Here is a 19333-nt window from a genome sequence, read left to right on the forward strand (position 1 = left end):
TTTCCAAATAAGGAGACGCCGGGGAGTCTGCTACTGTTGCTATTCCTTAACTTGAGTCTATTGTCCTGGGGAAATTGGTGATTGACCTTTAACAGGTTCAAGTTTCAGTCCGGTCTGGTTTTCCATTGCACAATACACAGAGGCTGTGTACTGTCTGTGTTCCAACTTGACCACAATTCCTATTATCCTTTGTGGGCGGTCATTTTCAATGGCCACAGTACTCCATGGGTCGAACAGCCACCCTCTGCACTGTACGGATGCAGTGGGTCTCTCGACATGGTTGTGTAAGAAGTCCTCTGCCGGCGATGTGAGATGAGCGGGAGCCTTCCTCGTCATCCTCAGGCCTGTGTTTGCGTTTGCTCCCTCCACCCACCGACGCACAGCGGCAGCCGTGTGTACCGTCTCCACGATGCACGGCAGCCACTCGCCAAGGCTCCTTCGGCAGCGCCGCCCAAACCCACCACCTCTACCCCCTAGAAGAACGAGGGCAGCAGACGCCACGGGGAACAACCTGCAAGTCGTCCCACCCCACCCCCCACCCCCCTCACACACCATCCCGAGTTGCAAATTTGTCGCTGGGTCATAGTCCCTCCCTAACAGCACCGTGGCTGTACCTACACCACTCGGGGACTGCAGCGGGTTCAAGGCGGCAGCTCACCCACCACCTTCTTGAGGGGGCAATTAAGGTTGGGCGGTCAATGCTGAGCATGCAGCCAGCGACGCCCCTCCCCCCCATCCCCTAAAAGAATAAATAGGAACAAGAATCACCAAAAAGGCAGGCCGCATGGGCCTTGCCGTCGTTTTGGGATCATTCTGTGCACGATTGCAGTGACGGCGCTTCAGGTCAAGCGAAAGATGCAGAGTTGTGGAGTGCTTTGGACCCCGAGGTGCCGCAGTAAGGCAAGCCCGTCTGCAGCACGCACACCCGCGGCGGAGTGCTGCTCTTCTTCTTGGGACTGCGACCTTTGCTGGTTTGTACCTTTTTTCTCTCATTTCCCCCCACAGCTCCAGAACTGGAACTTCAAAATAAGTCCAAGGGGCGGACATGGGCCCAGCAGCCAGCTTCCTCCACGGGTATGTACGATCACTGGGCAGCCTGAGTATGACTGGGTATAGCGTGCCCTGTCAGAATGTAGAGAAGGAACTTCAGCAAGCGTGCTGTGATGAATGGGGTTGATTTCAGATGTATCGTGTTACCAGTGTTTGGTGCGGTAAGGGTTAAAGGCCGTAACGTTTGTGTGTTTGACTGCCGCAGTCATGTTTTTAAAAATCCTGGTTTGAAAGGCAAATCCAACTAGGAGCCGGTGGTGCACTTAAACCACCATAAAAGGCTTGAATTGCCGTGCTTCTGAATGATTCCCTGCGGAGTTAGTGGGATTGTAGCTTGGTACGGTGATGCCGTTGCTGGGTGGAGCTATGGTGTCAGGCGTGTCTTGCAGAAAGCAGGTCAGCCCAGTTCTGAGCTGAATGAAGCTGTGACCAGAGGTGAGGCAGTTTTGCGCTCACTGCAGTTCAGTTAAACGCGATTGGCCTGGGGCCTGAATGACATTACCGCCCACTTCAAATCACCTTTTTTCCTCGCGCCCACAGCTCCCGCTCCAGAACCCCGCGTTCCGGTTTCGCAAAGCCGGAGAACATCAATGTGGCTACAGCAGCAGGGTAAGTGTGTTCACGAACGGCCAGCCCAGACTGACTGTTGCTGAGTATAACCATGTTCTGTACACCCATGTCAACACTTACAAAGGGAGCTGCCTATGTAAACCAGTCACGGTGTAAACACACCTACGGCCAGTGGATGGCACTATTCTGTGTCCAGGGGAAAGGTTAGTGTTGGGGTTTATCTATTTTTCAAATGTTTTTATTGAAGTTATTTGCATGTTACACACTATACAAGCAGTAAGGGTAACTGTGCCAACTACTGTGTACGTATCAATTTCCTTTGTGTTGATTTCCTCCCCCCCCACCCCATCACTCACTGTTTCAGGATCATTTCCAAGCCCTTTATTGTACAATGGATGGTTAGCCGTAATTTACAAGTGAGTGATGTCCTCCCGATTCCCCCGGCGTGCGATTGGAGAAGCAAAGGCCCTCCATGAATAGTTCTGGCGTCCCCCAACCACCTAAGTCTGCCACTTTTAAAGGCTCCATTCTCCGGAGTTCGTTCCTGTTTGGCAAGTCTAGTCTCTCCATCGGCTCCTCTAGTCTCTCCGTCGGCAAGTCCTCTAGTCTGTCACCCCGTGTGAAAACCCCTAACCGTCAGTATCTCCCCGTCATGGTGGATGCAAACCTCTGGTTGCCGCAGATGGGGGCCATGATGGACACATCGGTCAGACTGAAATGTTATCTCATGTGGTTTCAGGTCTGCTGCCACCGCTGGGCCTGCTGGCGGGGATGGGAGCACTGCCGTGGCGCGGGCTCGGAGGGTCATCCCTGTACCTGAGGACTATTCAATCCTCACCCATTCCGTGTTTGGCTCCTTTACCCGTCCCTTCATTCTCTTCGGAGCTGCCCAGTGGGTTGAATTGCAAGTTTTTGGGGGGGGGGGGGGGGGGGGGGGGGGGGCAGGCCGCCCATATTTCTTCTCCTTTGTAGTAAAGTTTTAGGGATTCTTGGATTCTTCCCCTCGCCCACAAGGTGCGAGGGGCAAGGTTTAGAGGAGATGTACGAGGCAAGTTTTTTTTTTACACAGAGGGTAGTGGGTAGTGTTATGGAGGGCATTAGCTATGAGGAGCGGTTGAATAAACTCGGCTTGTTCTCACTGGAACGACGGAGGTTGAGGGGCGACCTGATAGAGGTCTACAAAATTATGAGGGGCATAGACAGAGTGGATAGTCAGAGGCTTTTCCCCAGGGTAGAGGGGTCAATTACTAGGGGGCATAGGTTTAAGGTGCGAGGGGCAAGGTTGAGATGTGATGTACGAGACAAGTTTTTTTACACAGAGGGTAGTGGGTGCCTGGAACTCGCTGCCGGAGGAGGTGGTGGAAGCAGGGATGATAGTGACGTTTATGGGGCATCTTGACAAATACATGAATAGGATGGGAATAGAGGGTTACAGACCCAGGAAGTGTCGAAGATTTTAGTTTAGACGGGCAGCATGGTCGGCACAGGCTTGGAGGGCCGAAGGGCCTGTTCCTGTGCTGTACTTTTCTTTGTTCTTTGTTCTTGTTCACGCATGCACAAACGCCATAATCACCTTAGCTATTGAATGAAAAAGGGCCGTGGGGCTGAAGATCCTTGTGGATCTGAACAGGAAAAAGAACCTGGGAGATACGTTCATCTTGATGGTCTTCACCCTCCCTGCCAGGGAAAGCGGGCGCGTGCAGCCCACCTCTGCAGATCGTTTTTAACTTCCTCCATCAGGCTGATCGGATTCCACTTGTGGATCCGTGTCCACAGTCGTGGGCACAGTCGTGGGCAATCTCGATCCACAGGTATTTTGGGGCTATTTTAAACAGTTGACCCTCCAGTTCTGATCCTCCCCCTCTCGGGAAAACTTTGCTTTTGCCCAGGTTGAATTTGTAGCCCAGGAAGACCCCGAACTCTTGCAGAAGCTTCATGATGCCCCCCTCTTCGTATTCCCTTCCAGCCTCTCTCGTCTCGCAAAGCGATCGCAAGTGTTCAGTTGCCAGGGCGAATGGGAGGTGGGGCGGCGGGCATCCCTGCCTTGCGTCTGTGTAGCTGGAAGTAGTCAAAGCCAGTGGTGTTGGTCCGTACGTTCGTCTTGGAAGCATTGTATAGGAGCCTCACCCATGAGGTGAGCCCAGCCCATAGTCCAAACCGCTCTAGTCCCTCAGTGAGGTATTTCCACTCGACTCAGTCAAAGGCCTTTTCTGCGTCCAGGTAGGCGATCACCTCTGGTGTTCTCTTCCCGGATGGGGTCATTATCACATTCAGTAAGGTGCCTGATGTTTGCAGTTTGCTGTCTACCCTTGACAAAGCCTGCCTGGTCCTTGGCGACCACCTCTGGTACGCAGTTCTCCAGTCGCCTGCCCAGGACTTCTGCGAGTATTTTCACGTCCACATTGAGCAGCGAAATGGGTCTGTAGATCCGCATTCCGTTGGATCTTTGTCCTTTTTGGGTATAAGCAATATGGTGGCCTGTGTTAGCATTGGAGGCAGGGTGCCCCTAGCTAACGAGTCTGCAAACATCTCTGGTAGGTGCGGGGCTAGTGCCATTGCGAATGTTATGATGAAGTCCGCCAGGAGCCTGTTAGGTCTCAGCGCCTTCCCTGCCTGCATTGAGTTGATGCTCACCATGATCCCTCCCAGTCCCGCTCGCGCTTTCAGCTCCCCGTCTATCGTTCCCCGCGACTGGCAAGTCCAGTCCATCGAGGAGCCGTTTAATTCCCGAGTCCCTGTCGGGGGGTTCAGAGGTGTGCAGTCCCCGGTCGAAGGCCTTAAATGCTTCATTGACCTTTTTTGGTTAAGTACCAGTCTGCCTCTGCTATCCTCAGCTGCCCTATCTCCCTCGTGGCTGCCTGTTTCCTCAGCTGCCCTATCTCCCTCGTGACTGCCTGCTATCCTCAGCTGCCCTATCTCCCTCGTGGCTGCCTGCTATCCTGCCCTATCTCCCTCGTGGCTGCCTGCTATCCTGCCCTATCTCCCTCGTGGCTGCCTGCTATCCTGCCCTATCTCCCTCGTGGCTGCCTGCTATCCTCAGCTGCCCTATCTCCCTCGTGGCTGCCTGCTATCCTCAGCTGCCCTATCTCCCTCGTAGCTGCCTGCTATCCTGCCCTATCTCCCTCGTGGCTGCCTGCTATCCTGCCCTATCTCCCTCGTGGCTGCCTGCTATCCTGCCCTATCTCCCTCGTGGCTGTCTGCTATCCTGCCCTATCTCCCTCGTAGCTGCCTGCTATCCTGCCCTATCTCCCTCGTGGCTGCCTGCTATCCTGCCCTATCTCCCTCGTGGCTGCCTGCCTTCCTGCCCTATCTCCCTCGTGGCTGCCTGCTATCCTGCCCGATCTCCCTCGTAGCTGTCTGCTATCCCCAGCTGCCCTATCTCCTTCGTGGCTGTCTGCTATCCTGCCCTATCTCCTTCGTGGCTGCCTGCTATCCTGCCCTATCTCCTTCGTGGCTGTCTGCTATCCTGCCCTATCTCCCTCGTGGCTGCCTGCCTTCCTGCCCTATCTCCCTCGTGGCTGCCTGCTATCCTGCCCTATCTCCCTCGTGGCTGTCTGCTATCCTGCCCTATCTCCCTCGTGGCTGCCTGCTATCCTGCCCTATCTCCCTCGTGGCTGCCTGCTTTTCTGCCCTATCTCCCTCGTGGCTGCCTGCTATCCTGCCCTATCTCCCTCATGGCTGCCTGCTATCCTGCCCTATCTCCCTCGTAGCTGCCTGCTATCCTGCCCTATCTCCCTCGTGCCTGCCTGCTTTCCTCAGCTGCCCTATCTCCCTCGTGGCTGCCTGCTATCCTGCCCTATCTCCCTCGTGGCTGCCTGCTTTCCTCAGCTGCCCTATCTCCCTCGTGGCTGCCTGCTATCCTGCCCTATCTCCCTCGTGGCTGCCTGCTTTCCTCAGCTGCCCTATCTCCCTCGTGGCTGCCTGCTTTCCTCAGCTGCCCTATCTCCCTCGTAGCTGCCTGCTATCCTGCCCTATCTCCCTCGTGGCTGCCTGCTATCCTGCCCTATCTCCCTCGTGGCTGCCTGCTATCCTGCCCTATCTCCCTCGTGGCTGCCTGCTATCCTGCCCTATCTCCCTCGTGGCTGCCTGCTATCCTGCTGCCCTATCTCCCTCGTGGCTGCCTGCTATCCTCAGCTGCCCTATCTCCCTCGTAGCTGTCTGCTATCCTGCCCTATCTCCCTCGTGGCTGCCTGCTATCCTGCCCTATCTCCCTCGTGGCTGCCTGCTATCCTGCCCTATCTCCCTCGTGGCTGCCTGCTATCCTGCCCTATCTCCCTCGTAGCTGCCTGCTATCCTGCCCTATCTCCCTCGTGGCTGCCTGCTATCCTGCCCTATCTCCCTCGTGGCTGCCTGCTATCCTGCCCTATCTCCCTTATAGCTGCCTGCTATCCTGCCCTATCTCCCTCGTGGCTGCCTGCTATCCTGCCCTATCTCCCTCGTGGCTGTCTGCTATCCTGCCCTATCTCCCTCGTGGCTGTCTGCTATCCTGCCCTATCAGCCTCGTGGCTGCCTGCTATCCTGCCCTATCTCCCTCGTGGCTGTCTGCTATCCTGCCCTATCTCCCTCGTGGCTGCCTGCTATCCTGCCCTATCTCCCTCGTGGCTGCCTGCTATCCTGCCCTATCTCCCTCGTGGCTGCCTGCTATCCTGCCCTATCTCCCTCGTAGCTGCCTGCTATCCTGCCCTATCTCCCTCGTAGCTGCCTGCTATCCTGCCCTATCTCCCTCGTAGCTGCCTGCTATCCTGCCCTATCTCCCTCGTGGCTGCCTGCTATCCTCAGCTGGCCTATCTCCCTCGTGGCTGCCTGCTATCCTGCCCTATCTCCCTCGTGGCTGCCTGCTATCCTGCCCTATCTCCCTCGTGTCTGTCCCACCCAGCCTTTCCTTACCCGCAGTCGGCCCTTCTCCCTCAGGTGCGTCTCTTGGAGGAAGACTGTCGGCTTTCAGGTGCGTGAAGACTCTGGATCTTTTCACTGGGCCGTTAAGACCCCTGACGTTCCAGGTGAGAGATGCACTGCGGCGTCCCTCTCTCTCATACCTCCCGGCTTTCTCGCCAGTGTGCTGGCCCAGATCTGTCCCGCTCCTCCACCCACTCTGCTAGTGTCCCTACTGTCGTCTCCTCACTGCCCCCTCCTCACCCTCTCCTGCCGCCTGCTGCCCTCGCCCCCGCCTTCCTCTCAGCTGGTTCCCCTGTCCGCAGCGAGGTGATGAAGAGCCCACAAAATTGTCCATTTCCTCCTTTCTTTTCTCTGTCTCTTCCTCACCGCTGCCTCTCACTGCCTGCCCAGACCATTCTTACGGACAAACTCTGCTGGGGGTAGTAAAATAATGTTCTTTGCCCTGGTAAGTTACCCAGAGCCTGGCCGGGAATAACATCCCGAATCTGATCTTGCTCTTGTACAGGAGGTGGTTACATTTGGTTCTGCTCTTTGCCAGGTCCACCCCAATGTCATGATGGACTCTGATTTAATGTCCCTCCCTGTTGCAAGCTTCGTCTGCCGAGACCAGCGAGGGATTCTTTCTCAGCCCTGGTACTTGTGCAGCTTGGCTATTACCGCTCTCGGCTGCTCCCCCGCCTCAGAGTGACCTGTGAACCCTGGCGGTTTGGGGAAGCTGTCCCTCCCAAACATGTTGCCCAACATTTGGGCCACATGGTTTGTTGGATCTCTGCCCTCTGGCAGACCCACAATTCAAATGTTCGGCCTCCTCGACCTGTTCTCCTGGTCCCCAACCTTCCCTTTCCGGCTCCCCTGGGCCGCCGCCCACCTCCTTGACCTCGGCCTCCAGGCTAACGGTTCGATCGCTCTGCTCCGCCTTTTCCAGCTCCCTGGGCCCCCAGTTTCTTCCCCGTGCTGCCGAGTGCCGTCTGCATGGCGGATCGCCTCTTTATCACCGCTACCTTGACTGACGCCTTTACCTTGGCCTTGATGCCACCTTTCATTGTGTTTAGTTCCTTGGTGAGGAACATCTTCCATCCGTCGCCTGGCGGGGGGGGGGGGGGGGGGGGAGGAGGATGTTTTCCGGATCGTCGGTCTCCCTCTCTCTCTGAGGGAGGCCAGGGACTCCTCGCCTCGTGGGTCCTCCGACCCTCTTGCTCATCACTCCTGACCTTAACTGCAATTCCTGGTGCCCCTACGGCCTCTGAAGCTGCTGCTTCCTGGCACTTTATCATACGAGCTTTGAGAGTATGGAGATGTTTAAGTCCGGTATTGTGGGCTAAATTCAGCCAAAAGTGCCTATTTTTCTGTCGCATGGAGGAGAGCCATTTGCGACGATTCAGCCCATCTACATCACCTGAAGAGGCGTCAGGGTTTTATCATCGAAAGGTTACCATCAGGACCGTGAGATTGGAATTAATTCTATTGGCAAAACTCATTGTAAATATCCTCCCTCCAACCCTAATCCCACCCCTCTCACCTGATCACATGACTTGGTCAAGCCGATAACAGCTCATGTATTTATTTAAGGCAGGGGGCTTAGATGTGCTAATGAAGCTCAGGACTGAGGGAGCTCCGCACTGTCGTAAGGTCAGTACTGAGGAAGCGCCGCACTGTCAGAGGGTCAGTGCTGAGGGAGCGCTGCACTGTCAGAGGGTCAGTGCTGAGGGAGCGCCGCACTGTGGGAATGTCAGTGCTGAGAGATCGCCGCACTGTCAGAGGGTCAGTGCTGAGGGAGCGCCGCACTGTCAGAGGGTCAGTGCTGAGGGAGCGCCGCACTGTCGGAGGGTCAGTGCTGAGGGAGCGCCGCACTGTCGGAGGGTCAGTGCTGAGGGAGCGCCGCACTGTCGGAGGGTCAGTGCTGAGGGAGCGCCGCACTGTCGGAAGGTCAGTGCTGAGGGAGCGCTGCATATCGGAGGGTCAATGCTGAGGGAGCCGCACTGTCGGAGGGTCAGTGCTGAGGGAGCACCGCAAAGTCTGAATGAGATTTATTGTTTTCCCTAATTGGAATGTATTAAGTGTGAGGTGTAAGAAATAATTTAAAGTATTTTATTTTGTTTAAGACATATTTATCTGTTCATTGTAAATATATGTGTTTGATGCTGATCTGTTTAATTCTGAGTTTTAATGAATGTTTGTTTTCACATCGACGATACCTGTCGGTCAGATTCCTCACTCCTGCTTTGCAGCTAAAGTTCTTCGCAGTTTTATAAAATTGCAGGTAGTTGGATTCTCATCCGGTCTCCGAACAATATGTAGCTTCCATTGCAGGCAGCTGCAGGGAGTAATGTGTAGCCCCGACTGCCCGCCTCAAATTGGTGAGCCGTGTGCTTCCTCGCACACTGGGGACCGTTCAGCAAACTGTTGTCCAGAGACGGGAACGCCTGTCGTGTTGGACTCTGTGCGGTTCGGGTACTGGCTGGTTGTACCGGATGCGTGCCCAGCACTGCCCATCGCGAGCGGTGGCTGGGACGTGCCCTTTGATCCCGTCCGCCAGTACGTCCACCTTCCGTTGTGTGAGGACCCGCGAAACCAAACTCGTTACCTGATGGTGGGCAGAAGGATGTTATTTGTGTAGCCGAGATCCCAATTTCACCGTATCATTCACCTTGTCTTTCCCAGTTCCCATGATTAACTTTCCGGAGGATGACCCGCAGGTGTCGCAGAGCCGGAGAGCATCGGCCTGGTCCCAGCAGCAAATTTCCTTCACACGTACGTATACATGACCGAATGCCTCCATCATCGAACACTGTTTTTAAATAAAAAAATCCAATGCCCTTCCCCCAGTATGGCCTCCATGTGACTCAAGCCCCCCCCCCCCCCCCGGCTCGCATTGCAGAACGATGCCAGCAGCGCGGGTTCAATTCCCGTAGCAGCCTCCCCGAACAGGCGCCGGAATGTGGCGACTAGGGGCTTTTCACAGTAACTTCATTGAAGCCTACTCGTGACAATAAGCGATTATTATTGTCCCATTGTTAATTTGCGTATATAAACGCATGACGCTGTAATTACACCCTGCCACCAGTGGAGGTGCCATTGTGCGACAAGTTTTAATAGGGCCGCTGCCCCCCCCCCCCCCCCCCCCCCCCCCCCCCCACATTATTCTGTCATCGGGGTGTCGGCATCGCTGCGGGAGGCCATTATTTGCTGCCCAACCCTAACTTGCCTCAAATTAGGGCGGCATGTTGGCACAATGGCCAAGCACTAATGCCACTGAGGACCCAGGTTCGAATCCCGGCTCTGGGTCACTGTCCGTGTGGAGTTGGCACATTCTCCCCGTGTCTGCGTGGGTCTCACCCCCCCACAACAAGATGTGTAGGCTAGGTGGATTGGCCACGCTAAATTGCCCCTGAATTGGACGTTAAGGAAAAAAAACTTCCCCCAAATTGGCTGGCTTGCTGGCGGCGTTTCAGCAACATTGGAACACGAGCTGCTCGTTCAACCCATCGATGCTGCCCCGCCGTTCAGTACGATCGCAACTGATCACTCACTTCAACGCCTTTTACCCCCACACCCCACACACACACACACACACACACCCACATTCTATGGAATACACTTTCTGTGGAAGTAGTTGGGTCGGAAACATTAGGGACCTTCAAGCGGCTACTGGATAGGTACATGGATTATGGTGGAATGATGGAGTGTAGATTAATTTGTTCTTAAGGGCAGCACGATAGCATTGTGGATAGCACAATTGCTTCACAGCTCCAGGATCCCAGGTTCGATTCCCGGCTGGGTCACTGTCTGTGTGGAGTCTGCACGTCCTCCCTGTGTGTGCGTGGGTTTCCTCCGGGTGCTCCGGTTTCCTCCCACAGTCCAAAGATATGCAGGTTGGGTGGATTGGCCATGATAAATTGTCCTTAGTGTCCAAAATTCTATGATTAACCTAGGACAAAAGATTCACCACCCTCTGGGGAAAGAAATTTCTCTTCATCTCGCCCCCCCCCCCCCCCCCCACTTATTTTGAAATTCTGCCCCCAGTGCAAGATTCCCCAGCCGGGGGGGGAAACATCCGACTCACTATTCCTTTATGTGTTTTGGGGTTTTCAACTAGATCGCCCCTCGCTCTTTGTCACTCTGGAGAATTCAGGCTCAGTTTGACCCGATCTCCCTCTCCGTAAGATAGTCCCGCGATCCCCAGAACAAGTCTGGTGAACCTTCGCTGCACTCTGTCTGTGGCAATACTGTCCTGTTATGGGCCAGGGTTTAGAGAACCCCAAAGTGTATCATGGAGTTCACCTGACCCACAACTTTGAATAGATTGTGGTATGGGGAGCACACGGCCCACTCTACAGGTGCGGTCCAGCAGAAATGGAAAAGGTTTTTAAAGCAAAACAATGTTTATTCTATGAACTCAAGTTAATCTTTTTAAAACACACAGTGAACATCTTGGCAACCATTAATTCAAATACAACCCCCAAAGAATACAACACTAAGTAATCCTTTAAGCTTCCCAAACAACGTCCAGAAGAGCTTTCAACAGAAGCACATTAGGTTTACATTCACTGCTGAGAACATTTATAATTCTGAATTCACCCAATGATCAAGAGATAGTCTTTTGATGGCAGAGAGATCAGCAGTACACCTGCTCTGTCTGGCTTCAGCTCCAACACTGAAAACGAAACTAAAACACACCCTGCAGCAAACAGCCGAAAACTAAAGTAAAAAGCTGACAGACAGCCCAGCTCCACCCACTCTCTGACATCACTGCATTAGTAAACACCCATTTCTTAAAGGTACTCTCACTGCAGATATATATATATATATATATATATACACCCATTTATGAACACCCATTTCTTCAAAGGTACTCTCACATGACAGTCCATTCTGAGGTAGACTATTCACAGTGCTCCAAGTGCGGCCTAACCAAACTCCTAAACGTTTGAAGCAAGACTTTGCTGCTCCTCACGTGAAACAGGATGACATTTCAACTGTGCGGAGTCTGCACGTCCTCCCCGTGTCTGCGTGGGTTTCCTCCGGGGGCTCCGGTTTCCTCCCACAGTCCAAAGATGTGCGGGTTAGGTGGATTGACCATGCTAAATTGCCCTTAGTGTCCTAAAAAGTAAGGTGGGGGGGGGGTTGTTAGGTTACGGGTATAGAGTGGATACGTGGGTTTGAGTAGGGTGATCATTGCTCGGCACAACATCGAGGGCCGAAGGGCCTGTTCTGTGCTGTACTGTTCTGTGTTCTATAAAGGGGCTTGTTTAGCACAGTGGCTAAACAGCTGGCTCGTAATGCACAACAGTGCCAACAGTGCGGGTTCAATTCCCGTACCAGCCTCCCCGAACAGGCGCCAGAATGTAGCAAATAGGGACTTTTCACAGTAACGTCATTGAAGCCTACTTGTGACAATAAGCGATTATGGTTATTACTATTAGACACTGGTATTGGGTGAAGCATACAGGATTGCAGTACTTGGTAGGGAAGATGTGTGAAAAGATCTGATTTGTCCATAAGAGGATCATTTAGGAGTCTGGTAACAGCGGGGAAGAAGCTGTTTTTGAGTCTGTTCGTGCGTGTTCTCAGACTTTTATATCTCCTGCCCGATTAAGAAGTTGGAAGAGTGAGTAAGCTGGGTGGGAGGGGTCTTTGATATTGCTTCCCGCTTTCCCCCGGCAGCGGGAGGTGTAGATGGAGTCAATGGATGGGAGGCGGGTTCATGTGATGGGCTGGGGGGGTGTTCACGACTCTCTGAAGTTTCTTGCGGTCTTGGGCCGAGCAATTGCCAAACCCAGGCTGGGATGCAGCCCGATAGGATGCAACAGCCTCCTCTGTACCGAGACTAGTTTAATGCTGTAGATTTATTCGCTCACTTTAAACTTCGCACGGATGGAGTTTGAACCCGTTTTCCTGCTGATGTCACCGCGGGTAATGGAAGTGTCAGCCACGGATCTCCTCCGGGTTTAGGCTCTGGTGGGTTTGAGGGGGCGCCCCACCCCACCCTCACAGTCTAGGCACGGTACACTTGTCCAGCGACGGATTTGTATTTGGAGTCCGGGAGGGGGGGGGGGGGTGGTACAGTCTCCGGGTGAGATGGGTCATCCACTCGGGATTGAGGTGGAGAAGGATTGCTTCGCTCAGGGGGTAAGGAATCTGTGGAATCCTCTGCCCATGGGTCGGGGGTAGGGTGGCTGGGCTACGGCTGCTCAATCATAGAACATACAGTGCAGAAGGAGGCCATTCGGCCCATCAGGTATGCATTCAGCCCTCACCCCCACCCTATCCCAGTAACCCAACCACCCCTCTAATCTTTTTTGGACACGAAGGGGCAATTTATCACGGCCAATCCACCTAACCTGCGCGTCTTTGGACTGTGAGAGGAAACCGGAGCACCCGGAGGAAACCCACGCAGACACGTGGAGAACGTGCAGACTCCGCACAGACGGTGACCCAAGCCGGGGAATCGAACCCGGGGCCCTGGCGCTGTGATGCCACAGTGCTAATCACTTGTGCTGCAAATCATTGAGCTCAAAAGGCCATGACCTAAGGGATTGTCCTGATTAATGTGTTGCTGCCCTGTTGCTGTTTGCTTCACAGTTCCTGACCTGGATTTTGACAGTCGCGAGTCAGAGTCGCGGAGAAATTCGCTGTGGCAGCACTACTCACAGGGTAGGTACATTTATGAATCCAGCGACTGCTTTCGGATTTAATGCACCATTTCTATCATTGGCAAAATGCGGCGATTCACTGCATCTCCCTGGGTACATCTAAAAGAGGCAGCACGGTAGCATGGTGGTTAGCACAAATGCTAGGAGCGGAGCAGCAAGTGGGAGAACACGGTGGTGCGGATCTACCAGGACTGGAGTGCGGAGGTGGCTAAGCGGAGGGCCGGGTACAACCGGACGAAGGCGATGCTCCACAGACAGAGTGTGAAGTTTGGCATGTTGTAGCCGGCGCGTCTGTGGGTCACCTACAAGGACCGTCACCATTATTTTGAGTCCCTGGAGGAGGCGTGGGCCATTGTGCAGACCGAGAAATTGGACTCAAACTGGGGGTCAGGGATGGGGGTTTTGTATGTAAATGTAACTGTGTCTATTTTTTTGGAGGGGAGGGGGGGTTCTCTGTTTCATGCAGGATGTGTGTTGGCTTTAGGGTGGGTGGGGCGATGTCGTTATGTCTTTTTATGGGTCTGGTGGACGGGTCCGGGCAAGGAGGTAAACTGGGAGTGCGGGGAGCTGGTGGTGGGGACTGGCAATGGGAGCTGCCCTAGAGGAGGCGGGGTTGGGCAGGGCAGAAGCGCGGGCTTTTGTCTGGTTTCCCACGCTGTGGGATGATGGGGGCGGGGTCGGGGCTGAGAAGCGCGGGCCTTTGCTGGTTGTTATTTTCCCGCGCAAGAGCGGGGGGGGGGGGGGGGGGAGAGGACCTGCTGATTGGCACAGAGGAGGAGGAGTAGCCCCATTTGGGGAGGGGTCGGAGGTGTGGCGGGAGTCGCCGGGGTCAGCAGACGTTAGCTGGCTCACGGGAGTGCTATGGAGGGAGGGGCGCGGCTAGGAGGGGTCCTAGCCTGGGGGGGGGGGGGGGGGGGGGGGGGGTACCGCGTTGCTGCTGAAATGGCCAGGAAGGAGCTGGAGTATGCAGGGGGTGCTGAGGAGGGGGGGGGGAGTTGCCGCCGTGGGGAACAGGCCGAGTGGGGGGCGCTGGCCAGTGGCGGGCAGGGGATGGGTTATGGCTATTCGGCAGGGGGAGGGGGGCAGGGAGCCCTCTGATCCGGCTGATAACCTGGAATGTGAGGGGACTGAACGGGCCGGTCAAATGGGCCCGGGTGTTTACGCACCTGAAGGGGCTGAAGGCGGATGTGGCCATCCTCCAGGAGACGCACCTGAAGGTGGCGGACCAGGTTCGACTGAGGATGGGATGGGTGGGGCAAGTATTTCATTCAGGGCTGGATGAGAAGAATCGGGGGGTGGTGATCCTGGCGGGAAAGAGGGTGTCATTTGAGGCGTCAAATGTGGTGGCTGACAGTGGCGGGAGGTATGTGATGGTGAGTGGTAAGCTGCAGGGGGAGCGGGTGGTGCTGGTCAATGTTTACGCCCCAAACTGGGACGATGTGGGGATTTCCATCCGAACCCATAGGGAGAGTGGAGAGCAGAGGGAGAGATTGGTGGGGGAGATGGTGAGGCTGGACAGGAGATATGCGGAGGCTCTGGAGGAGGGATTGCTGGGGGAGCGGCGTAGCCTTCAGGCCAGGTTCGATCGACTGACCATCAGAAAGGCGGAGGCTCAGTGGAGGAAAGTACAGGGAGCGGTGTATGAATATGGGGAGAAGGCGAGTAGGATGCTGGCACACCAGCTCCAAAAGCGGGACGCGGCCAGGGAGATTGGGGGAGTGAAGGATAGAGCTGGGAAGGTGGCGCGGAGGGGGGTAGATGTTAACGGGGTCTTTAGGGACTTTTATGGGGAATTGTACCGGTCTGAACCCCTGGTGGAGGGGGGGGGAATGGAGCGCTTCTTGGACAAGCTGCGATTTCCGACGGTGGAGGCGGGGCAGGTGGAGGGACTGGGGGCGCCGTTTGAGCTGGAGGAGCTGGTTAAAGGGATAGGGAGCATGCAGTCGGGGAAGGCGTTGGCGAAGATCTTAGCTACAAGGATAGAGGATTGTGTGCCGGGGGTCATTCACAAGGACCGGACGGGGTTTGTGAAGGGAAGGCAGTTGAATACCAACATACGAAAGCTTCTGAATGTTATTATGATGCCGGCTGTGGAAGGCGAGGCGGAGATAGTGGTGGCATTAGACGCGGAGAAGGCCTTTGATAGGGTTGAGTGGGGGTATCTGTGGGAGGTGTTGGAAAGGTTTGGGTTTGGGGAGGGGTTTGTCCGTTGGGTGAGGCTGCTTTATGAGGCCCCGATGGCGAGCGTAGCCACAAATAGGAGGAGGTTGGAGTACTTTCGGCTGCACCGGGGGACGAGACAGGGGTGTCCCCTGTCCCCCTTGCTCTTTGCGTTGGCAATTGAGCCCCTGGCCATGGCGTTGAGGGAGTCGGGGAACTGGAGGGGCCTGGTGTGGGGTGGGGAGGAGCATCGAGTGTCGCTTTATGCGGACGACCTGTTGCTGTATGTGGCGGACCCGGTGGGGGGGGATGCCGGGGGTGATGAAGATTCTCAGTGAATTCGGGGGCTTTTCTGGGTATAAGCTCAACCTGGGTAAGAGCGAGCTGTTCTTTGTGCACCCGGGGGATCAGGAGGAGGGGATTGGTAGGCTCCCACTGAAGCAGGCAGGGAGGAGCTTTAGGTACCTAGGGGTCCAGGTGGCGGGGAGCTGGGGGGCCCTGCACAAGCTCAACCTCACAAGGTTGGTGGAGCAGATGGAGGAGGAGTTTGAAAGGTGGGATATGTTACCGCTGTCGCTGGCGGGTAGGGTGCAGTCCGTCAAGATGACGGTGCTCCCGAGGTTTTTGTTCCAGTGCCTTCCCATCCTTATCCCGAAGGCCTTTTTTAGGAGAGTTAACAGGAGCATTACGGGATTTGTATGGGCGCATGGGACTCCGAGGGTGAGAAGGGTGTTTTTGGAACGGGGCAGGGATAGGGGGGGCTGGCGCTGCCCAACCTCTGTGGGTACTATTGGGCTGCGTAAGTGGGTAATGGACGGGGAAGGGGCAGCATGGCAGAGGATGGAGATGGCGTCCTGTGTGGGCACGAGCCTTGAGGCGCTGGTAACGGCACCGTTGCCGCTCCCTCCAACGAGGTATACCACGAGCCCGGTGGTGGCGGATATCCTCAATATTTGGGGGCAATGGAGACGGCACAGGGGGAGGTGGGGGGCTCGATGGAGTCCCCGATAAGGGGGAACCATTGGTTTGTCCCAGGGAGCATCGATGGTGGGTTTCTGGCTTGGCACAGGGTAGGTATTAGGAGGTTGAGGGACCTGTTTGTGGATGGGAGGTTCGGAGCCTGGGTGAGTTAGAGGGGAAGTTTGGGCTCCCCCCGGGAACATGTTTAGGTACATGCAGGTTAGGGCGTTTGCCAGGCGGCAAGTGGAGGGGTTTCCTCTGTTGCCCCCACGTGGGGTACGGGACAGGATGCTCTCGGGGGTGTGGGTTGGAGGAGGGAGGATTTCGGACATATACCGGGTGATGCAGGATGTAGACGAGGCCTCGGTGGAGGAGCTGAAGGGTAAATGGGAAGAGGAGATTGAGGAGGGGACGTGGGCGGATGCCCTGGAAAGGGTGAATTCCTCCTCTTCCTGTGCGAGGCTTAGCCTCATACAGTTCAAGGTGCTACATAGGGCTCATATGACCGGGACGAGGATGAGCAGGTTCTTCGGGGGCGAAGACAGGTGTGTTAGGTGCTCGGGGAGCCCAGCGACCATGCCCATATGTTCTGGGCGTGCCCAGCGTTGGGGGACTTTTGTAAGGGGGTAGCAAGGACGGTGTCGAGGGTGGGAGGATCCAGGGTTGAGCCAGGCTGGGGACTCGCTATTTTTGGGGTTGGGGTGGAGCCGGGAGTGCAGGAGGCGAAAGAGGCCGGTGTTCTGGCCTTTGCGTCCCTAGTAGCCCGGCGGAGGATTTTGCTTCAGTGGAAAGATGCGAGGCCCCCAAGCGTGGAGGCCTGGATCAATGATATGGCGGGCTTCATGGAGAGGGTGAAATTCGCCCTGAGAGGGTCGGTGCAAGGGTTCTTTAGGCGGTGGCAGCCTTTCCTGGACTTCCTGGCGGAACGGTAGGGAAATAGGCCGGCGGCAGCAGCAACCGCGGGGGGGGGGGTTCGGTTCGGTGGGAGGGAGAACTGTGTACATGGCTTTGTTAGATGTGGCAGGGGGTTATCTCTTTCCTTTTTGTTGTTTTTTTTTTGTTTTTGTAGTTGCTGGGGGGGAGGTTGGTTGTTGTTCTTTGGTTTTTACTATGGTTGTTTTGTTAATATTGTTTTGTTTATATCTTCTGAAAATCTTAACAATTATTTAATTTTTAAAAAATAGGACACGGGAGGTCATAGGTTATTTATGGCACACAGGGCTGAGCAAGCGTTGCACTTTCCATGCTGGGGGAGGGACTGTCAGAGGGTCAGTGCTGAGGGAGCGCCGCACTGTCGGAGGGTCAGTGCTGAGGGAGCGCCGCACTGTCAGAGGGTCAGTGCTGAGGGAGCCCCGCACTGTCGGAGGGTCAGTGCTGAGGGAGCGCCGCACTGTCGGAGGGTCAGTGCTGAGGGAGCACCGCACTGTCGGAGGGTCAGTGCTGAGGGAGCGCCGCACTGTCGGAGGGTCAGTGCTGAGGGAGCCCCGCACTGTCGGAGGGTCAGTGCTGAGGGAGCGCCGCACTGTCGGAGGGTCAGTGCTGAGGGAGCACCGCACTGTCGGAGGGTCAGTGCTGAGGGAGCGCCGCACTGTCGGAGGGTCAGTACTGAGGGAGTGCCGCACTGTCGGAGGGTCAGTCCTGAGGGAGCGCCGCACTGTCGGAGGGACAGTGCTGAGGGAGCGCCGCACTGTCGGAGGGTCAGTGCTGAGGGAGCATCGCACTGTCAGAGGGTCGGTGCAGAGGGAGCCCCGCACTGCCGGAGGGTCAGAGCTGAGGGAGTGCCGCAGTGTCGGAGGGTCAGTATTGAGGGAGCGCTGCACTGTCAGAGGGTCAGTGCTGAGGGAGTGCTGCGCTGTCAGAGGGTCAGTGCTGAGGGAGCGCCGCACTGTCGGAGGGTCAGTGCTGAGGGAGCACCGCACTGTCGGAGGGTTAGTGCTGAGGGAGCGCCGCACTGTCGGAGGGTCAGTGCTGAGGGAGCACCGCACTGTCGGAGGGTTAGTGCTGAGAGAGCCCCGCACTGCCGGAGGGTCAGAGCTGAGGGAGCACCGCACTGACGGAGGGTCAGTGCTGAGGGAGCGCCGCACTGTCAGAGGGTCAGTACTGAGGGAGTGGCGCACTGCCGGAGGGTCAGTGCTGAGGGAGTGCTGCACTGTCAGAGGGTCAGTACTGAGGGAGCGCCGCACTGTTGGAGGGTCAGTACTGAGGGAGTGCCGCACTGCCGGAGGGTCAGTGCTGAGGGAGCACCGCACTGTTGGAGGGTCAGTACTGAGGGAGCGCCGCACTGTCAGAGGGTCAGTGCTGAGGGAGTGCATCAGTGTCCTACAACCTGAGAGATCAAACGTTTGGCCCCCGGCTCTTCTCTCAGGTGGTCTCGTAAGCTCTGGTGGGTGCTCTGTAATGGGGTGGGTGGGTTTGCAGAGGCGGGGGGGGGGGGGGGGGGGGGGGGAGAGTCTCACAACGCATCAATGAAAAGCAGCTGAAGATCTCATCGTTATTGGTAGGAGATGAAATAGTTCCTGCACGTCACCCCTGCAACCCCAACCATGACCGAATGGTGGGCTGGACAGGAGGCTCTTTAGGGTTGGGTGGTTAGCTCTGTCGCGATGCGTTACTGTCTATGATCGCCTTCTGATGACACTGCCTCACACGTCTTCTCTCCTTTCTTTCCGCCGACCAGAGGATGAGACACTTGCTGCAGGTACTACAAAACGGAGAGTGTCCCTGTGGTCGCAGCAGGTCCCGCCCACCCACAGTACGTATATTGACGCGCGAGCATGCAGCCTGTTTCCCGCTCTGTAACTATGCCGCGCGTGCCGTGTTGTCCCAGCCCCACCAGGAGCGGTGGGCCGTCCAGGACACCCTGCTGAATGCGCCGTTTGCCAGCACTGTCTCTTTGCAAGAGAAAAAAACCTAACCGCTCTGTTTTTTGACACCAAGAAATGAATTTGAACGCGTTTGAACGGAACCCTCACTGTACCTGCTGAGGAACAGACCCCCGGGTCCCGAGCGTGACTCACCATCAGGATCATCAGGGAAGGGAAGGA

General features: G+C 55.9%; 1 protein-coding gene across 1 annotated transcript in view; it reads left to right on the forward strand.

Annotated features, from left to right (window-relative positions):
• Positions 1-19333, forward strand: part of LOC119955781 (histone deacetylase 6-like) — a 74267-nt gene that overhangs the window by 36273 nt on the left and 18661 nt on the right. The window contains exons 10-14 of the mRNA XM_038782339.1: positions 1006-1074; positions 1591-1659; positions 9178-9267; positions 13099-13170; positions 18967-19041. Of these exons, the coding sequence (XP_038638267.1) occupies positions 1006-1074; positions 1591-1659; positions 9178-9267; positions 13099-13170; positions 18967-19041 (375 nt within the window). The remainder of the gene's footprint in view (positions 1-1005; positions 1075-1590; positions 1660-9177; positions 9268-13098; positions 13171-18966; positions 19042-19333) is intronic.

Source organism: Scyliorhinus canicula, chromosome 21 (genome assembly GCF_902713615.1).
Source record: "Scyliorhinus canicula chromosome 21, sScyCan1.1, whole genome shotgun sequence".
In the NCBI taxonomy this organism is placed as follows: domain Eukaryota; kingdom Metazoa; phylum Chordata; class Chondrichthyes; order Carcharhiniformes; family Scyliorhinidae; genus Scyliorhinus; species Scyliorhinus canicula.